Below are 16,330 nucleotides of genomic sequence, written 5' to 3'. Positions count from 1 at the left end.
TTTTCATCAGGGAAACCTTCGGCAGCCGGATCGAGCCTACGTCCCCTCCTCAGCGTAATGTTTTTAAATGCACAAAGTAAAACGGGATCACCAAGGAAACCAAGCACCCTGCAACGGCGTTATCCACATTAAAAAACGCCCACAAATACTCAGGAGCCCCCGCGGCCTGGCTCCAGCCCCGGCTCCAGCGCCTCGGGCGGCCCCCTCGCTCGCTCGCCGCAGGGAAGGCTGAGGAGAGGAGGCGGGGCCGTTCATCGACCAGCGGCTCCTACTCCTCTTAGAAAGAAAAGCGTCCTTTCCTGGGTCCCGACCCCGCCCCTCTCTCTGCTCCGGCCCCGGAGCCGCCTTCCGGACAGGAGCCGAGACGCACATTTCGCTTCCTTGCAAAGTTCCTTGAACAGGGGCGCCCCGAGAGGCGCATGCGCTCACGCTCCGCGTCGGCGCGCATGACGTACTTCCTCTTGCGTCATCCGCTGGCGCCCGCCGGCTGCCCTGGTAGTGTCAGTGTTCTGTGGTCTCGACTCCCTCCCTTCTTGTCTCTTCCCTTCGTCCTCAAGTTGCCACTAGGGTCGCGGCCTGGCCTCGCACCTCACGCCTCGTCTGCCACGGCAGTGCGGCGAGGAGCCGGCTGGAAGGGAGAAGAAAGGCAGCAGGAGGGGCCGGAGAGACGACGTCGTGAGCGCGGCGCGGGCCTCGACATGTCATCAGACGGAGCCGGAAGCGGCGCGGGGATGGAGAGTGAGTCGGGACCGGGCGGGGGTGGGGGGAGGGGGACGGGGACGGGGACGCCGCAGGAGCCGGCTTCCCTGCCCTCGTGTTCCGCGTCTGTAGAAGGAGACCAGGACCCTCGAGCCTCGGCCTTCTGGCCTGCCTCCCCCCGCCCCCCGGGGGCGCCCCTGCCGCTGTGTAATAAGGCAGCTGTGCTGGGCTTCTCTAAGCCCCTTCGACTCTGACTTGTCTAGTGCCACCTACTCGTCTTACGGACCAGAAAACCCAGGCCTCAGAGGGGAGTTAGCTTGGCCAAAGTCACGCACGTAGTAGCTAGCAGAGGCAGGGCCTGAAAATCAGGTTAGTTGATGTAGGGAGCAACGTGATAACGTTTTGAGGCATTTCAAGGGCTGTCGTGTGGAAGAGAAAGTAGGCTTGTTCGTGGCTTCAGAGACCAAATTTGGCCCAGTGGGAAAATGTTCCTTTCGGCTAGAACTGTCCAAAACTGGCATGCTCAGAAGGCAGCGGATTACACCTTACTGGAGGTGTCCGTGTGGAAATTCAATGACTATTTCTTAGGAACGTTAAAGGGCTTTTGGATCACATGCCAGTTAGACCATAGGACCAAAAATCCCCCTGCGTCTGTGTTATTCTTCAGTCTCTTGTCATTTGTGCTTGCTACAGATCGCTTCATGTCTCTTCAGCAAATGACACCCAGGCACCTGTGTGATCATCTGTCTGCTCAGATTAATGCCCAGGTCATGGAGCTCAAGCCACCTATGCTTGTAATTAAAAAAAAAACTTCAATTTCATTGGTGTGAGAGTAAGAGACAAACATGAAGGAGATCCGGTCCCTGTTGTGGAGCTGAAAGTATAGGTGAAAGGCAGCGTAGATATATAAAAAGAGAGGAAGCCGCCTATTCGTTGAACAATAACTCCTTCTGCAGTTCTAAGTTCATAGGATCATTAAATGTTAGACCTAGGTTAGACCTAAGAGAACATCCAGCTCCACTTCACTTACAAAGGAGGAAGCTGTTTGAGAGAGAATGGGTGTGTGTAAAGTCTACCAGGTAGGGTGTGGTAGATCTGGGTCCATCCCAGGTCTTCTAATTCCATATACAGTGCATTTTTCCCTGTGCCATATTAGTTTCAGTTATAGGACAACTGGTGTGAACTTGGGTATCACTTGTCTTGGTCACAGTTTCCAGATCTGTGAAAGGAGGGAATTAGACTAGATCATCTCCAATTTCCATTTCAGCTCAGAATCTTTTTATCTTAGCAGCCAAGCACACACGATGTATACGAAAAGGTCAAATAAGTGACCATTTAAATTTGAAAAATGAATGCACCTCCGAAGCTGTTCTTCAAAAAGTGACAAAGAGAAGGAAAAGAGCATTACCCTCAGAATCCAAGAGAATCTTCCTCCCTAAATCCCCTGGGCAAGTCACTTAACCTCTCTGAATTTAAGTTCCCTCATCTGTAACATGGAAATAATATGCTTCTAAAGCTTACCTCACAGGGTTGCTGGGGTACAGGGGAGGAGTGCACCTTTAGATTTTGCCTATTTAATGCTGTAAACTGCAAAGCACTAGAGTAATAGGAACTCATGGAGTTCAGATGAGGAAGCCATACCAGAGAACTGGGTCAGATGAGAAACTGTATCCGGTTTTATCAAAGGAGCAGCGTAGAGCTATGCTTGGCAGAGACTGGGTAATCTCGGTGGAGCATGGACCATCACAGGGTATCTTCTACAACACTAGTCTACTGAACAGTAGCCATAATCTTTGACCATGGCTGCTGTTTCCCATCCTATCCTTTCACCCTTCTCTTTTCTAGTAAAGAACAGTCATATGGCTCTTTCATTAGCAAGCATAATATTTGTCCTCAAATGAGTTATAACTATATAGTGTATGTTTTCCAAACACAAACTTGATAAAGGATATCCCTTAGGCAAAACCTCATTTTAAAAAAAAATTTCTTTTATCAAAATTGAGAAAGTCTTAAGAAATCTGCCATTTATGTTTACTGTAAACAGAACTGTGTGTGTATATGTTATAGTGATAACCCATATTTTTGTAGTACTTTCAGGTTAATAAAGCATTTTCCTCACAACAACCCTTTGAGATAGAAAGTGCATGAATAATTATATTGTTAGTTATAGTAATTATTCTCTTTTACAAATCAGAAAACAGGTTCAAGTTAGAGCCATCTAAGTTCTACAGTGAACAGAATGATGGACCTGGAGTCAAGAAGAACTAAGTTCAAATTCTGCCTCAGATACTAATTAACTGTGACCTTGGACAAGTTACTTAATCTCTCTTAGCTTCTTTACTCATTAGTAAAATTTGAGTAATAGTAGCACCTATATCCTAGGCTTCTTCTAAGGATCTTTTTAAAGCACTTCAGGAACTTAAAGTGCTATATAAGTGCTAACAATAAACATTTATTAATCAGTCAGTAATCAGTAAACATTTATTAAATGCCTACTATGTACCAGGCACTGTGCCAAGTGTTGAGGATACAAAAAAAGAAAAAGAGAGTCCTGCCCAAGGAGCTTATAGTTATTGCTATTAAGTGATTTGTCTAGGGTCACATAGCTGATCTAGTCTTTTGACTGAGTATTCCTACCATCTCTAATGTATAGAGAGCCAGCATAAATGCACAGGCATGAATTCGAGCAAGTTGTATGCTTTACTGGTCACTTAAATATTGAGCCGCTTACTTTTCCTTGAGTGTCCAGCCACACAAAGTATAGTAAAGAGATAGAGGTATCCTGATCCAGAGAGGTTTCAGAACAATCTGAGCCCCTCAGAAGTTCAGCATTATGAAAGTGAATATACATTGAGCTATAGTTGCATTATGTGTACATTCATTAAGATTACATTCTGCAGTTCTTATGTCTCTAAGTTCTGTGGCATACCACTGTTTAACATCCCTGTGATGAAAATGGCCATGGAGCAAAATGAGACTTCCTGGAACCTCTGAAACTCTACTTCTCCCTTCCCTCCATATGAAATAGCCACCTTTAGATTTTGCTGATTAAATGTTTTCTTAAATGTTGGGGCCCCAAGGTGATATCCTCTTGGTTTGTTTTCCAGACTTGATTTACCGAGCTTTCTCTCAAGAAGAGGCCAAAGACCTTGATGTTCAGGTACAGTGTTTACTGTCAACTGCTAGTCTTTAGAAGCACTTTTTTAAAATATAAGCTGGGGAGGGTGGATTATAAAAGGAAGAACTGTATTTCTGTTTTGTCTTCATATCCTCAGCTTTTAGCACTTTTTGTACATTCATTTCAGTCATGTCTGACTCTCCAGTATTTGAGGTTTGCTTGGCAGAGATACTGGAGTGGTTTGCCTTTGCTTTCTCCAGCTCATTTTACAGATGAGGAAACTGAAGCAAACAGAGTTGAGTGACTTGCCCAGGGTCATCTAGCTAGTAAGTGTCCAAGACCAAATTTGAATTCAGTCTTCCCGACTCCAGACCAGGCACTCTATACTCTGTGCCACCTAGCTGCAGCATCTTCTAGCATAGCACCTTGCATATAGGAGGCATTTAATGAGGAATTGTTGGATTGGATTAGTAGACTTAACCAGAGAGACAGTTGTTCAAGTGGTCTGTGTCTTATACCAATGAGACTTGTTTTCCCATCTTACTAAAATAAGATTTATATTGGCCCCAGCTGTTTGGTTTTCTGATGTAGTATGGAATGTAAATAAGAGGTAAGAGATACCTGATCGGGGCCATTACAAAACTGCCCCTTGAGTCATTGTCTGATCTTGTCACATACTATTGCATAGAAGGGGATTTTATGACACATCTTCTAGCATTAAATGTATCTTACCCACTTTGGTCAAGCAGAAGTCCTTTTGTGCCATAGGATGTTGGCATTAATGCTTTAAATTTTGAAAAGTGAATGCACCTCCTAAGCTGCTCTTCAAAAAGTAACCTGCAGATGATTTTTAAAAATGTAATAAAAATATCATCTGATAATTCATCAAATTGTTAAAGAGTTTCTTCCTTTAAAAAGATAAGTTGTCATTAAACAATTGTGTACAAAGAACCTTGGTACTCTCTGTTAAAGATGCTAAGAAATATTAGACATGGTACTTACCTGGAGATACCTTGGTCTGTTTAGAGAGGCAAGACTTGAACATACCTGAAAAGACAGCATGTGCTGCCTGGCCTTTGGCCTTGTTAGTTACTACCAGTTGAGTGATATAGGAATATAAGTGTCATAGGGATTCTGGGGAAGTTCCCAAGTTATCAAAATATGCCATGGTTTTTTATAGATGTGGCTGGGCTTGAATTCCAGCTTGAGGGTATGTTATGAGTTGTTGTTTTTTTCAAAGCCATGAACTCTCCCTTTGAAAAGAGGAAGAGGGAATGTGCCTAGGAAAAACTTCCATTTCCAAGACTGTAAGAATTGAGGGATTTTGGAAAATGGTGTTAGATTTTTCCTTGGTGATCCATATGCCACTTTCTGTACAACTCAGTGACCTGACACAAACCTTAGCCCTTTTTGAAGCAGCCATCTCTAATACCTTCCCTTGTATTAAAGGTAAATATCCTTGTAGCTTTAGAATAGACTTTGTTCATCTTGGCAGGTTAATACTCAAGTCATGGAACATGCAACATATGATTGTATTTAAAAAACCTTCAGTTCCATTGGTGTGAGAATAGATATTCCTTCTACCTCTCTAAGCTTTATGGATAGCCTTCAAGAGTAGTGACAAACAAGTTCATCTCTGTCCAACCCACCCAGAGAAGAGCCTCTATGCACATGACTAGGCTAGCCAGCTATGGACTCAGTCTTTCCAGTTTGGTTAGGCTTGCCAGAACTTAGCTCTCAGAATATCCAAGTCACCCGCAGACCAGAGTAGGAGGGCACTCCAAGGACAATGCACACATAGCATTGCTTTGTTTTCCTGCTAAGGACTAGATAGGATTCTGTTACCATGTTATCCAGAGTTCTTGTGGTCAAAAGGAAAGCTCAGAAAAGCAGGGTGGAGGTTAATGGGACCATTCTCTGTGGCAAAACTTTTCCATGAGAGGCATAAACTGGCAACTGATTTAAGCTTCTCTTTGATATTTATGGGCATTAAATACTTGGGAGTAGAATAGAAGAGGCCATACTGATTTTCAAATGAGAATGGATTCCATAAAAGTTTAGATAAATTTGTGTATAACATATTAATAATGTTTTAAAAGGAAGTTATGTGATATCTGAGAGAAATAGCCTTTGTTAACTAACCAAGGGGATCAGAGAAGGCTGCATAACAGAAGTGGCTTGTGTTGGACTGTAAAGACTGAGCAGAAAATTAACACAAAAAGAAGGTGATAAAGACTATTCTAGGCACAAGGAATGCCATGAGCAAAGACGCAGAGACGTGGGGCACACAGTCAGCAAGCGTGTTGAGTACCTACTATGTGCTAAACACTGGGGTTACAAAACAAGTCATAACACAGTACATGTTCTTGAGGATCTCACAGTGTAATGTAGAGGGACTCTGGCAGAGATTTCAAGGAAGCCAGGAGGTAACAGCAAAGGGAGAGTTCCACACATAGTGGATAACCACTGAAAATGCTTGGAGTTCAGAGATGGAGTATCATGTGAAAGAGCAAGGAGGCCAGTGTCACAGAGTATCTGAAGGGGAATAAGGTGAAAGAAGACTGGAAAAGTAGGAAGGGGCCACGTTGGTCATGGTTTTAAAAGCCAAACAGGATTTTGTATTTGATCTGCAAAGTAATAGGGAGTCACTGGAGTTTATTGCATAAGGTATATATGCATATGGTAGACTTAACTTTGAGAAGATCAGTTTAACAGCTGAGGGGAGGATGGACTGGAGCAAGGAGGGTCTTGAGGCATGGAGACTAATCAGCAGGTTATTGCCATAGTCTAGGTATGAGGCAAAGAGAACCTGTACCAGGGTGGTGGCAGCATAGAAAAGAGGAAGGGATATATATGATAGATGTTGTGGAGATAGTCTTGACAGGACCTGGCAGCAGACTGGATTTGGGGAATAAGAGAGAATGAACAGTCAGGGATGACACCTGATTGCAAAGTTGGTTGACTGGGAGGGTGGTAGAGCTCTCAGCAGTAATAGGGAAGTCAAGAAGAGCAGAAGGTTTGGCAAGAAAGATGAGTTCAGTTTTGGACATGTTGATGTCTCTGGGACATCCAGTATGTGGAGTTTTTTGTTCTGGTTTTGTGGGAGAGCTGGGATGTACATAATACTAGAGGCTAGAAGGATAGGGTCTTGCCAAGTTGTAGAAAGTCTTGGATGACCTTCAGAGCAGTTTGAACTTCATTCAGGAGGCAACAGGGGAGCTACTAAAGACTTTGGAGCAGAGATCAGCGCATCAGACATGACCAGATCTATGTGTAAGCAATATTATTTTGGCAGCAGTATAAAGAACAAATAGGGTAGAGAAGAGGGGAGGTAGGAGCATCTATTAAGAGGATATTGCATGCAGTAACCATTTGTGGCTTCAGAAAATTATTGCAGAAGTAAAGAGATGGTCAGCTCTAAGGGTGGAGTGAGCAGTTTATTAGGTCACGACCAATTGCTGAGCAATACTTCTTGTTAAAAGAGAAGGGTTTGTATCGGGGAGAAACAATGCAAGAATCATTGGGAAGAGTGATTCCATAATGGGAAAACAGACATCAATAGAACATTGGATAAAGAATAAAAACTTTGTGTTGCCATAGTCTAGGTACATGGTAATTAAGAATATGATAATTATACTGATGTAGTGGTAGTGTGAGGTGTCATGGAGGTGGAATGAGCGTAACTTGCTAACTTATTGATGAGGAGGGGTGATAAGCTGAAAACCATTTCATGTCAGGTGCTTGATTAATCTTTCAGTAGTTCCTATACAGTCACTTCATTCTTTCTTTGAGTGAGGAAAACAGGAGAAACAGGAATCCTTAAGAAAGAGTCGTGTTTTCCTTTTAAGACACTAAGCAAGTAAAGCAGGGGAAGAAATTCAGTTTAACAAACATTTATTAAGCATGTGGGTTTCAAGGCCCTGTGGTTACATAGACAAGAATTAAAAATCTGGCCTCAAGGAGTGTGATGAGCTTCTTTGCACAAGATAGAGATGCTTGACATGTATTCAGCTCAGAATAATACAAAGAAGGGAGAGAAAGGGGCAAAAGAAGAGATCAAAGTGCTTCAGAAATGTTGGAAGATGAGGAGTACTTGCAGAATAAGCTAGTGTGCCTACCAAGCTCATTGTGAGCCTCACAGCAAGTTGATACTGGAGTATTACTATTATTATTCCCATGTTAAAGATGAAAATACAGGCATAGAAAAGTCAGGATGAGGAGTACTTGCAGAATAAGCTAGTGTGCCTACCAAGCTCATTGTGAGCCTCACAACAAGTTGATACTGGAGTATTACTATTATTATTCCCATGTTAAAGATGAAAATACAGGCATAGAAAAGTCAGGAAAATGAGACAGTAATTTTAAGAAGAAAAATCATTCTAGACATCCACAGAGAATGAATGAGTATCATCATTAACAACTGCAGTGAAGCTACAGATTCAGGCAGCAGATCCAGGTTGGCCCAAGTTAATCATTCTGCCTTGGGACACCTTTCTTTCCTCACAGCACCAGGGATCCTGCAAGGCCGAGGCCTTTCTGAAAGCCTTCCTCAAACGGAGCATGCCCCATCTGACAGAAGCCAAACTCCATGACCACCTGCATCGAAAAGCTGTCGTGCTAGAGTACCTTCCCCCAAAGAAGCCCAAGGAAAGGAAAAGAAAATCCAAAGGCTTTTCTGCAAAGCAGAGGCGAGAATTGCGCCTCTTTGAAATTAGACCAGAGCAGCAAAGGTGAGAGAGCTCTCTCTACTCTAGTTTTTGCCTCTATATAGAGATAGGCAGCCTCATTTGGGGGATTTGTTACTGGAGAGTCCAACGGCAGGTGAGATGCAGCTTGTTTTTACAGCATATGGCCACAAGGGGGTGCCCTTCCTTTACCAATGTTTCTCCTCTGATTTTTTTTTTTTTTTTTTCTTTTTGTAAATCAGAGTGGCCTGAGAGAGAAGGATGCCTGTCCTTTGGTTCCTGTCTTGGTTCTAATTGCAAAGATCAGTGTCATGAACGAAACTATTACCCATGACAACAAGCAGTTTGTCTTTAAAGTTTGTAATATAAGAAAGAGGAATTGATATTTCTTAAGATCCGAGGTTTTTTGTTATGGCTTTTAATAGCATTAAATGTAGTTTTATAACTGAGGGCACCACCCACAAGACTTGGAACATTTTTTAAAGGAATTGTCACAGTGTTGTGGGAGTACATTTTCCTTCCTCTTGCTGATGCTTCATCCCTCCTTAGCCATAGTTCTTGGTTTCCCCATCTTATGATTGCTTTTAGCCACTGTTTGTAAAACTGTAGCTAACAACCTCCCACATTCCAGACTACAGTTTGAGAAATCTGATTTACAAGTGTTGGTATAGTGTTGGTGGAGGCTTGTCACAAAAAGAATATGTTTTGAGTAGGGAAAGAGGTTCCTGCGTACAGTGGTGTTGTCTGGGGTGAATACATCTAAGAACTGGAGCCAGCCTCTGGTGTCTCGTTTACTCATGCTTATATAGCTTCTATAGCACTTTACAAAATACAGATCCCTATTGTGTGGTAAGTAGGATTGATGTCTCTGTTTACAGATGAGGAGTCTAGAGGTCAAAGAATCAAAGTGACTCGACTATAGTCAACAACTAGTTAGTATCAGAAACCACACTGCAACTTTGGTCTTCTGACTCCAAACTTAGTGCTGTTTCTTGTACATAACACTACCCATGAAAAGTGTATGCCTCCTCAGCTTGTCCAGAACATCACTTAGTATTAAAAAGTGTGTACCTAGTACTTGAAAATCAATTCTTACATAAACAGTTTTGTGTCAAAAGAATCTTCGTCATTAGTGTCAGAATTGCTTAAAGGCAGGAATCAATAACCTTCTGGGTTGAGAACTTAATTGAGCTGGAAAATAGAGCATCAAAGAAGCATTTCTCCTAGTCTTGTGCATCTGTTTATCAGCCCAGCCACATCCCAAGCAAGATAAATGCTTTTGTTTGAATCCTTTCGTTGTATGTTTTCCTTCTTATAATGAAGGCATTTCACTAAACTGAAAAGGAACTATGAGATTTTTTTTTTTTGGAGGGGAAAGGCAAGGCAGTTGGGTTTAAGTGACTTGCCCAAGGCCACACAGCTAGTAAATGTTAAGTGTCTGAGGTCGGATTTGAACTCAGGTCCCCCTGACTCTAGGGCCGGTGCTGTATTCACTGCGCCTCCTAGCTGCCCTGGATCTATGAAATTTTAACCATTGTTACTCCCTGTTAATTAGGATGCTATTTTCAGGAAATTTAATTTCTTTGCATTTAGTTGCCAAGACTAATGTATTTCAGGAAACTCGCAACTCCCAGTACTGCTACATTTTCACAAACCTTGTACAGTAATCTTTGGTTCATTTTGCCTAACCTCTCGACTTGTTCCTGAATTTATTTTAGATACAGCCTGTTTCTCCCTCTGCATAATCTCTGGAAACAGTATATCCGGGACTTGTGCAATGGTCTCAGACCAGATACGTAAGTTAGATTTTTTCTACTCTAAATTCTAGCCCTCATTGCTACTGGAAATGCAGCATCAAGTGTGGTCTTGTGGTTCTCTCTCTGTGTCAGTTTGAAGTTGTGTTTGTGTTTGGTTCTTTCAGAGCTCTGGGTTTGGGGTGTGATGTTGTTAAATCTTTTGTCTTACAGGCAGCCACAGGTGATTCAGACCAAGCTGTTAAAAGCAGATCTTCATGGTGCTATTATTACAGGTATGTTTGATTAATTACATCTGATATCACTATGGTTACATTCTTAATAAATGTCAATAAGGTGTCAAGGCAATATGCCATGCCCTGTGTGGGGGGCGCAGTATAAGAAAACAGTTCTAATGAGGTTCTTACCTAATACTAGAGTCATTCTCTTCCATTTGGTTTAAGAATTGGGTTTCCTTTCATTTGAAATTTTATGGAACTACTCTGAGGTCATCCTCATCACCAGTAGTAGAGTTTGTTGAGGACTCTAGTTCTGTAATATAAGGTACATTACATTTCTTTTCTACGATAACAATATCAAAAATATGTTACTAGCTAAAAGGGTTAATTGGCACTACTTCCTGTATAAGATCATACTTCTTCTCCCCCACTGCCTACTTTTCCCACCAGAACCACTTTGAAAATCAAAATTGCCTGAGGAGCCTCTCAAGGTATGAGTTTTTTGGAAAGAGAATTGTACCTACTGCCCATGATGCCCTCATCGCTTAGGAAAAGTCATTGCTAAGTAGAAACTGGTCAGTTTGTGAAAGCTATGTGTGTAATTCATTCGTTTACTCAGGTTACATGTACTGGATACCTACCATGTCCAAGGCCCTATGCTGGGTATTGAGCAGGGTACAAAAAAGAATATGACACGAAGACCCAGCCCTGCCCTTGTGGAGCCAATAGTTATAGGCTGGGGATGTGGGGATGGGTGGGTGTACCTAGAATTAGCACAAAAGAGAATGTGATCAGTATCACAGGAGATTAAGAAAATGGTGGGCAGGTTCTGGGGAAGGAGAGGTCACAGACAGTTGGAGGAGCCAAGGAATGGTCACATTTGAACCAGCCTTGAATAGAAGGATGTCAGCAAGTAGAGATGAAAGGAAGACATAATAGATGTAAGGAGTAGTATTAAAGTGGGAAAGTACAAGATATGTTCTGGAGTTACAGTAAATAGTCCATTTTGGATGAAGAATTATGTATAGAGAAGAAATGGGAGATGGGATCCACAATAGGAAATGCATCACAACTGGCATTTTGGAAGATGTTATTAGAAGGGTACTTGGTAGGTAGTATATTCAAATTCTATATATAATTAACTGCCTTTTAATAGACTTCTTCTGTATATTACCCATGTAGAAAAATGAGTCTCTTTTCTCATTCTGTAGAGCTATAAGACCTCTTGATACTGTCTAGTATCACTCATATTTATGAACGTTCAGCTCTAGAATTATGCTTAGTGATTAATTGGCCACCCCTCCGTTTAGTGCTCGGCACTAAAATAATAACAATACCTTATATCCATATAATCCTCTACAGATTGTCAAAAGTACTTTCACATCCCATATCTCAAGTACAAGTAACTGCTTCTGCCACTATAGAAGGTACATTCCTGGAGGACATTGAACACTAAACCAGGGACTGAGAAACTTAGATTCTTGCCTTACCTCTGCCACCAGCTACTTATGTAACTCTAGATAAGTGATTTCTTGTGCTCAAGCCTCAGTTTCTTCGTTTGTAAAAAGGGAGGGGATAGAAGGATGGTTGGAGGGAGAGAAGGATTGGTCTAATTAATCATGAATGGCCCTGCCAATTCTGATATTCTGCTTGTATCTCCATGTAAAGGCTCTGAGCAGGCATAGAAACTGTTATCATTGTTTCTGTTTTGCTCTTTAGTTACAAAATCTAAATGCCCATCTTATGTTGGTATTACGGGAATTCTTCTTCAAGAAATGAAGCATGTCTTCAAAATTATCACCAAAGATGACAAATTAAAAGGTATGTGACCACTTCCCTGTAGGCCTTACAGCATTGAGGACACACACACATTCAATAAGCAGGTTACTGCCATGCTGGTCACAGGACGTCTCTGGGTAGTCATTTCTATCTGATCCTGTAAAGCCTGCTGTTCAAAACTCTCAGGCACTTGGAAATGATTAACCCAGCTTCAGAAGCTGTTTCCCTCCTGACCCTAGAGCCTTCCCCAAAATGGCCTGGTATCTGTGAGTGTGGATAACTAGGGTGGCAGGCAGTGGGAAGAGTTTACCATTTGCTACCTTTTGCATCAGAAGGACTGTTCACCCCTGTGCCTATTCCTGTTGCCAGGTACAGACTTTGGTATGATCAGCAGTCTCCCTTCAAAATGCTGAGACTTAGCAAAAGAAGAAAGAGAAGGATAAGAAAATAAGAGTTGTGCCTTCCCATGTTCTTGAGTATCTCTGATCCCAAAGGCAGCATTATTGGTTCAAGGACAATGTTTTCAAGCTTAAATATATTAGGAGACATAGCTCGAGGAAAGAATAAGAAATAATAAAGTGTCCTTAAAGTTGCTACATTGTGGCCTGCTTACCTAGAGACTCAAAACTGTCAAAACCTGAGCATTCTGTTCATTAATTCAATTGTACATTTATTTGATTGTTTGCTTAGTTGTTTAGTTATTTATTTTGGTTCTGGTATTCTGTTGCAGAGATTGGTTTTTCTTCTGCTTACCCAACAGGGGAAGATGGTTTAACTTGTAGATAATTCCCACCATGAAAATCAAGCCAAGGTGAAATTTGAGAGTTTTGTTTACAAAATGTCTTCCCTAGAAAACCTACATCACAGGCAGCTCTTCCCTCAGGGCAGTATTTCAGGTCTGATCCCAGTGCTTTTGATTGCAAAAATTAGGTGTTGGAGTTACATTGACTGATGTCTTTGTTAAAAATTGGTCTTGCTGCAGAAAAAACTTTCCCATACATTCTGTGGACATCATCACTACCAGAAGCCAGGTTTATTTCTTTTTCCTCATTTATAACATTGCTTGAATGACGATGTCATCTATAAAAGCAAACAAGTGCCAGAATGTCTCCTCACTTATCTTTTTTTCCTTCTCTTTTAGTTATTCCCAAGTTAAACTGTGTGTTTACTATAGAGATCGATGGCTTCATTTCCTATATTTATGGAAGCAAGTTCCAACTTCGATCAAGTGAGCGTTCTGCAAAGAAGTTCAAAGCAAAAGGAACAATCGACCTATGAACTCATGGCTGCTTAAGAAAATATCTCAGCAAATCAGAACAATTTAAAGGACGCAGGAGACCTGGACTGGCAGCTGGTTCATGTTTGGTGCCTTGCTTTATAAAAAAAAATACTGCTAGACCAGTGAGTAGCTCTTTTCACCAGTTCAATTGTTAATTGTATTTTCTTTCCATATTGTTTAAAATTCTGAGTGTGGTCTGCCTACCTCTTTGGTTAAACAGATACTTTTCTGGTCGCAGTATTTTCTAGTAACATTTGTTGACTTGATTCAAGTCTGTAGCCCCCTGGAGTCAAGCAATCTCAGCAGAAAGAAGCTACAAAATCACTGGCTCTTATTTTGCAAATTAATAGTTATATTGGATTAAGGAGTTGGGATCCTCTATATCGAGATTTGTTTCATCTGGTCTTTACACCTCAATAGTAGGCTATAAAGAGGGAAATACAGAATGTACCATTGCACTGCAGTGCCAAGCCTTTATGGCGTCATCCAGAGAAAACACAAGGCACTTGGGAGAATAGAGAGGATTGTGAGGCTTTCTCTCCCAAACTTCCATACATTGTGTGACCATCCACTTTCCAGAAGCTGTATCCCACATGTCCTTCAAAGCTGTTTCAGAAAACTATATCTGTAATAACTTTGAAATCCAAATGAGAAAATGAACTCGTATTATTTATGCAGTATGCATATTATTTTTTAAAATAAGCTCCTTTGTACTTTGATGCTAAAACATGGATGTTTTACTTTTTTGTTGACTTTCATCAGCTAAAAACAAGTGAAGTTCTCTGAGGTTAACTCACTGTGTGGGGGAAGGAGGGAGCAGGGGCAGGGGTGGCCCCCAGGCCACAGTGAGGAAAGATGACCAACTTTGTCCTGAAACCTGAAATGGTCATTTTGGTGAGAAATCCTGAGGAGTATCAGGGCCCTTAAGGGTCTTTCCTTTGACAAACAAGATGTATGCCACAGATCATTCTTGGCATCCTTTCCCCCTCATCCCTAGAAACTTCCCTACAGAAACAGAGCTTTTTAATGCCCCTTTGTTTTTGAGCCATTCATTACAAGCACTCCACATTTAGGAAAAGAGAACATTGTACATAAGGTGGATGAAATGTTGATTCAGATCAGATAACAGATTTGTCTGACCTGAGGATTAGAATGTTGCAACCCTGGCATGACAGATATGCCCAAAACTACCTATTTACTGTGTCATGGGACATTGGATACCATAACCCCATGTAGCTTGATAGGAAATGTCTCTCCCTTATTCTGACATTCCAAGCAATGTTTGTTTGTTTCTGCCCTACCTGTATGCTATGATTATAATTACCTGCTTTCTTGATGGGGAAATAAATCTCTCTCTTAGTTAATTTAAAGTGGTTTTTGTTCTGTTTTTAACTGGCTGAAAGTGCCACATTCATAACTTAGTATCGTTAATTCTTAATAGGTGCTGTAACTTTCTTTCCTAAACCATCCTGTTTTTTCCAGCCAGCACTCATTGTAAAAGGCTTCTAATGTTGTATAAATATACAGTTGCTTTCCAGAAAAATTGTTGGTGCCACTTGCCATGTGAAATCTGTTTTTCATTTGGCATTGACTCAAGTTTCAGTGTGAGTTGCTTGCTACTTAAATCACAAACTTCCTGTCCTCTCCTCCCTCACCCTTAATTAAGGGAACTTGAAGAGATCACCTTTCTTTGGAGAAGGTTCTGAAGACTCGTGTCTAGGAGGCAAGTGGTTAGTACCCATTAGTAATTTCCATTTCAGAGCAGGAAAAAGTGAGGCGTAGTCCACGTAGATGCAGCATTGTCCAGTCCATACCAGTAGCAAACTACAGGTTAGTTTGGGAACAGACCTTGATGTTCCAAGAAAGTCAAGCAAACTGGTTAATGGTACAGGACCCAGGGAACCGTTAAATATACACTCAGGTTTTTAGCTGTATCCCAAAAGTAGGCCTGAGAACTGTGGAGTTTGGGAGGCAAGGGGAGTAAGGACAGTGTGGTGGTGATGTTTCAGCCTACTAACAGCTAGTGGGAACAATTCTTGGAAGGCCCTTTTCAAGGGGGGGAGGGGTGGAATGAGGTGGAGTAGCAGCAGAATGAGAGTGTTACCTTTTAAAGCTGGGGCCCTAAAAGTTGCTCAAGAATATAATTCAACACAGAAACCACTAACAGTCATAAGACAGTGGGGCCAGCAGGCTGAGTGCGCTGATTCTCGGCCAACTAGAAGAAGGGAGACTATTCACTGGTTCAGATACCAGGGACCTGCAAGGCAAAGGTGCATAGATATAGGCCCAGCACCAGTGTCATGAATGACTGCAGGGCCATAGGTTGCAAATCAAGACTTTACTAGTGGAGGAAGGAGGAATGTTGAATCAAAGTATCCACTCAGACTCTCTGAGTCAAGGGGAAAGGATGAGAAATAGAGGAAAAACAAGTCAGCATTCCACAACGGTTTTGTGAAGAAACTAGTTGGTCACATTCAGGAACCACCTTTTTTTTCCCTTTAGATATCCCAGCCCCAACTTAAAATTCACTTCCTCCACACAACTTCTCCTTCCCACCCTTTTTCATCCTCTTTGTGCAGTTTTTTATTGGGCACTTGCCTTTGTTGTCTAACTAAGATGTGGCGCTAACTGGTAGCTTCACAGGCCCTTAGAAATACCTTGTACTTCATTTGTTTCCCTTCCTGAGATGCCTTGTACTGGGCTGAGCACATAGTCAGAGTTGCTCCAAGCTCTCCAGGTCCCCAGCAGTTCTTTTTATTATGCTTAATACTATCATGCGTTTGTTATTTTCTGGCACC

At 41.8% G+C, this 16,330-nt stretch overlaps 1 protein-coding gene across 1 annotated transcript; it reads left to right on the top strand.

Moving 5' to 3' along the window:
• Window positions 1-387: 387 nt before the first annotated feature.
• On the top strand, window positions 388-14,896 carry POP4 (POP4 homolog, ribonuclease P/MRP subunit). The gene is made up of 7 exons (XM_072632115.1): window positions 388-738; window positions 3,807-3,859; window positions 8,324-8,547; window positions 10,221-10,298; window positions 10,470-10,531; window positions 12,194-12,295; window positions 13,395-14,896. Exons 1-7 carry the CDS (start codon window positions 420-422, stop codon window positions 13,529-13,531), a joined length of 975 nt encoding a protein of 324 aa, XP_072488216.1. The 5' UTR covers window positions 388-419; the 3' UTR covers window positions 13,532-14,896.
• Window positions 14,897-16,330: the final 1,434 nt, after the last annotated feature.

This window comes from Notamacropus eugenii, chromosome 1 (genome assembly GCF_028372415.1).
Source record: "Notamacropus eugenii isolate mMacEug1 chromosome 1, mMacEug1.pri_v2, whole genome shotgun sequence".
Lineage (NCBI taxonomy): Eukaryota > Metazoa > Chordata > Mammalia > Diprotodontia > Macropodidae > Notamacropus > Notamacropus eugenii.
The sequence above is the reverse complement of the archived record's forward strand: the minus strand, read 5'-3'. Positions and strand labels throughout refer to the sequence as shown.